The sequence below is a fragment of the Thamnophis elegans genome, chromosome Z, assembly GCF_009769535.1.
Source record: "Thamnophis elegans isolate rThaEle1 chromosome Z, rThaEle1.pri, whole genome shotgun sequence".
NCBI lineage: Eukaryota > Metazoa > Chordata > Lepidosauria > Squamata > Colubridae > Thamnophis > Thamnophis elegans.
Genome location: NC_045558.1, coordinates 44,071,495 through 44,074,438, shown reverse-complemented (window position 1 = coordinate 44,074,438; position 2,944 = coordinate 44,071,495). Strand labels below are relative to the sequence as shown.

At 33.7% G+C, this 2,944-nt stretch overlaps 1 protein-coding gene across 1 annotated transcript; it reads left to right on the top strand.

Annotated features, from left to right (window-relative positions):
* The first annotated feature begins 747 nt into the window (after positions 1 to 747).
* LOC116520361 (vitelline membrane outer layer protein 1 homolog) lies at positions 748 to 2,375 on the top strand. The gene is made up of 3 exons (XM_032234524.1): positions 748 to 986; positions 1,079 to 1,191; positions 2,024 to 2,375. The coding sequence occupies exons 1-3, from the start codon at positions 783 to 785 to the stop codon at positions 2,322 to 2,324; spliced, it is 618 nt and encodes a 205-aa protein (XP_032090415.1). The 5' UTR covers positions 748 to 782; the 3' UTR covers positions 2,325 to 2,375.
* The last annotated feature ends 569 nt before the right edge of the window (positions 2,376 to 2,944 follow it).

Below are 2,944 nucleotides of genomic sequence, written 5' to 3'. Positions count from 1 at the left end.
GGGAAAACATTTAGTGACCAAAGTTACAATGGCATTGAAAAAAGTGACTGATGACCATTTTTCACACTTAGCGACCATTGCGACCATTTTTCACACTTAGCGACCGTTGCAGCATCCTCATGGTCACATGATCAAAATTTTGTTTGGCAACAGATTCGTATTTATGCTGGTTTCAGTGTCCTGGGGTGACCTTTTGACAAAAAAAATTTTTTTTTAATCAAGCCCCCCCCCCCCCCCCCCCCGGTCAAGGGCGTCCCTCTTTTCCAATCTGAAAATCTGGTCACCTTAACATATATACATCTAATGGCCCACCAAATTTATTTGCTGATAAGAAAATTATGAAGGTTGCAATCTGAATTGAAACATATTTATGTAATAAAATAAAACAAGATTTCTTCATAATAAAATTAAAGATTTGTTTATGACAATGATGAATCCTCTGTTCATGAAGTATGAATGTACAAATGCTTTGAAAAAATTAATATCTGGAATTTTCACAGACATTTAGACTAAATAATTGTCTCTTTTGGTCATTAAAGAGTAAATCACTTTTATGCCTACTACAACTTTTTCAGGGACAAAGCTGAGGGAAATCTTCCAGATTCAGTTAGCAGTTTGGTTAATAAATTTTTGTTGCTAACTGTTAAGTATGTTTATTTTTCCAAGCAGAAAGAATCTATCATTGTAATGACACCTGTGAAGATAAACTAAGGTATAAAGTACAGAGAGCATAATGTTTTCAGCCCCCTTCATACCTCTTTGGTTAGCTGGTATTTTTAAAAATGCAGCTTCTTTCTGTCTCCCTTTTTCTTGCTTCTATATTCCTTGCATCGGCAGTAGATAGGCAATATATCAGTGCTAATGGCACCTTTGCAAACCGAAGAGATTATGACTCTATAACTGTTAAAAATGGAGGACATTGGGGGGTTTGGACATGGATTGACAAGTGTCCACCAGGATCATATGCCATTGGATTTAGTATAAGGGTAAATCTATGTACCGCACTCATTTTAGACATTGAATTAATCTATAAATTTGCTACCTGAATCTCAATGTGTTTTTCCTCTTATTGCATTAGGTGGAAGAATATAGAGGAGCTAGTGATGACACTTCACTCAATGGAATCAGATTATTCTGTTCAACTGAGCAAACCAACAATATTATGTATACTGTTGAATCTGAACCTGGAGAGTAAGTTTTGTTGTCTCTAAATGTCTCTGATTTTTTTAATTTTATAGAAAATTAGACATTGACACAAAAAATATTAACTTCTTGACTACCCAAAATTTATCTCCTGAATGAGCATAGAGGAAGCAATTCTACTGTATTTTCTGTACATTAATAAAAATCTGATGGAATTAACATTACTCTGTTGAAGGTACAAATATGGCTTATCAATCTTACTAAGAAAAATAATTGTTCTATTTTTATGCTTGTTCTAGACTGTAACTAGATATTGGTCAACATTTTTAAAAAATGGAAGGAGCTTTAAAAGATCTATAATATGCAATATTTTGAATCATTAGCTTTTCTTTTCATAGCACATTGGGGGGTGGGAAATAGACGTGCTTGAAATTGATGTGATGGAGAATGTAGAAACCACACCAAGGATCTGTGACATAATATAACCTATTAATTTCTATTTAAGTGAGAGATGGTTACCTGTTTGCTACTTATTCAATTGTATTTCTTAAGAGGTTATTATCAACTAAAATCTCGTCACAAGAAACCCTGAAATCTAGATGTCATTCCTGAATTATCTGTGATCAGTTTGTTTTGATTCTAAAGGTGTTTTTTTTTTAATAAACTAAGAACGACTGCCTATTAAATGGATCTTAAATTCAAGGGAGAATATAGACAGCCAGGAATGCCATGATAAAGTTTGCAATCACTTACACAAGTTCAAAGCAGACATACTTTATTGTTTCTTAAACAATTCTCACACAAGGTATAAAATAAGCTTAATGTAAGAGACAATCTCTTTTGAAAGATATGTTGCTGATACTTTATTTTCTTTTTCCAGATACGGACACTGGTCAGGAATTAGATGGTGTCCCCGAAATGGTATTTTACGTTCTTTTCAGTTGAAAGTTGAACCAGAGCAAGGAGCTGGAGATGACACAGCAGTAAACAACATCCGATTCCGTTGCAGCAATGGTCTTCAAATTGAAGAAGCTGGTGGTCAATTTGGTGAATACAGTGAGTGGAGTACCCCTTGTGAGAGAGGAGGAATTTGTGGCCTTCAAACTAAGCAGGAGCCCTATCAGGGCTTTTTTGCAGATGATACAGCCTTAAATGATGTTCGCTTCTTCTGCTGTGAATAAATTCTATAGAATCAAAGAATCATTTTAACATGATTAAATGAATATGCAATGAATATGCATTTGTTTCTCATTTGTTTCCACCAAGAAAATAGTACATTAGTGATGAGTAGAATGTGTGTATATACATGGAAGTATAAAAAGAAGTACAAAATATTTATCTTTTAATACTGATTGTGCTTTAAATAAATAGGCATTTTGATTTTATTTATTTACAACATTATCAGAATAGATACCACCTGAGGGTTCCCAGCCACTCTATATTCACTGGTTTACTGATATAGTGTATATATGCATATGTGTGTGCATCTATATACACATACCACACAAGTGAAATATAGTCCAGTAATGAAATATAGCAGTCTTCCATTATTTAAAATGAAATAAATCACAGAGAGGCTTGTACCAAAAGAGTTGCACCTTATACATTCAAATATTGTATGTACGAACTAAAGCAATTGATTGATTGATTACACACACATACAAACACACACACACACACATACACCAAGTAGGCTGAATAAAAAAAGATTATTCAAAGATTTCCATTTTATAATGCATTCAAGGATCAAGTCAAGCTGTTTCTGGCTGTCACTTTTCTTACAAAATGCACTATACTTGGA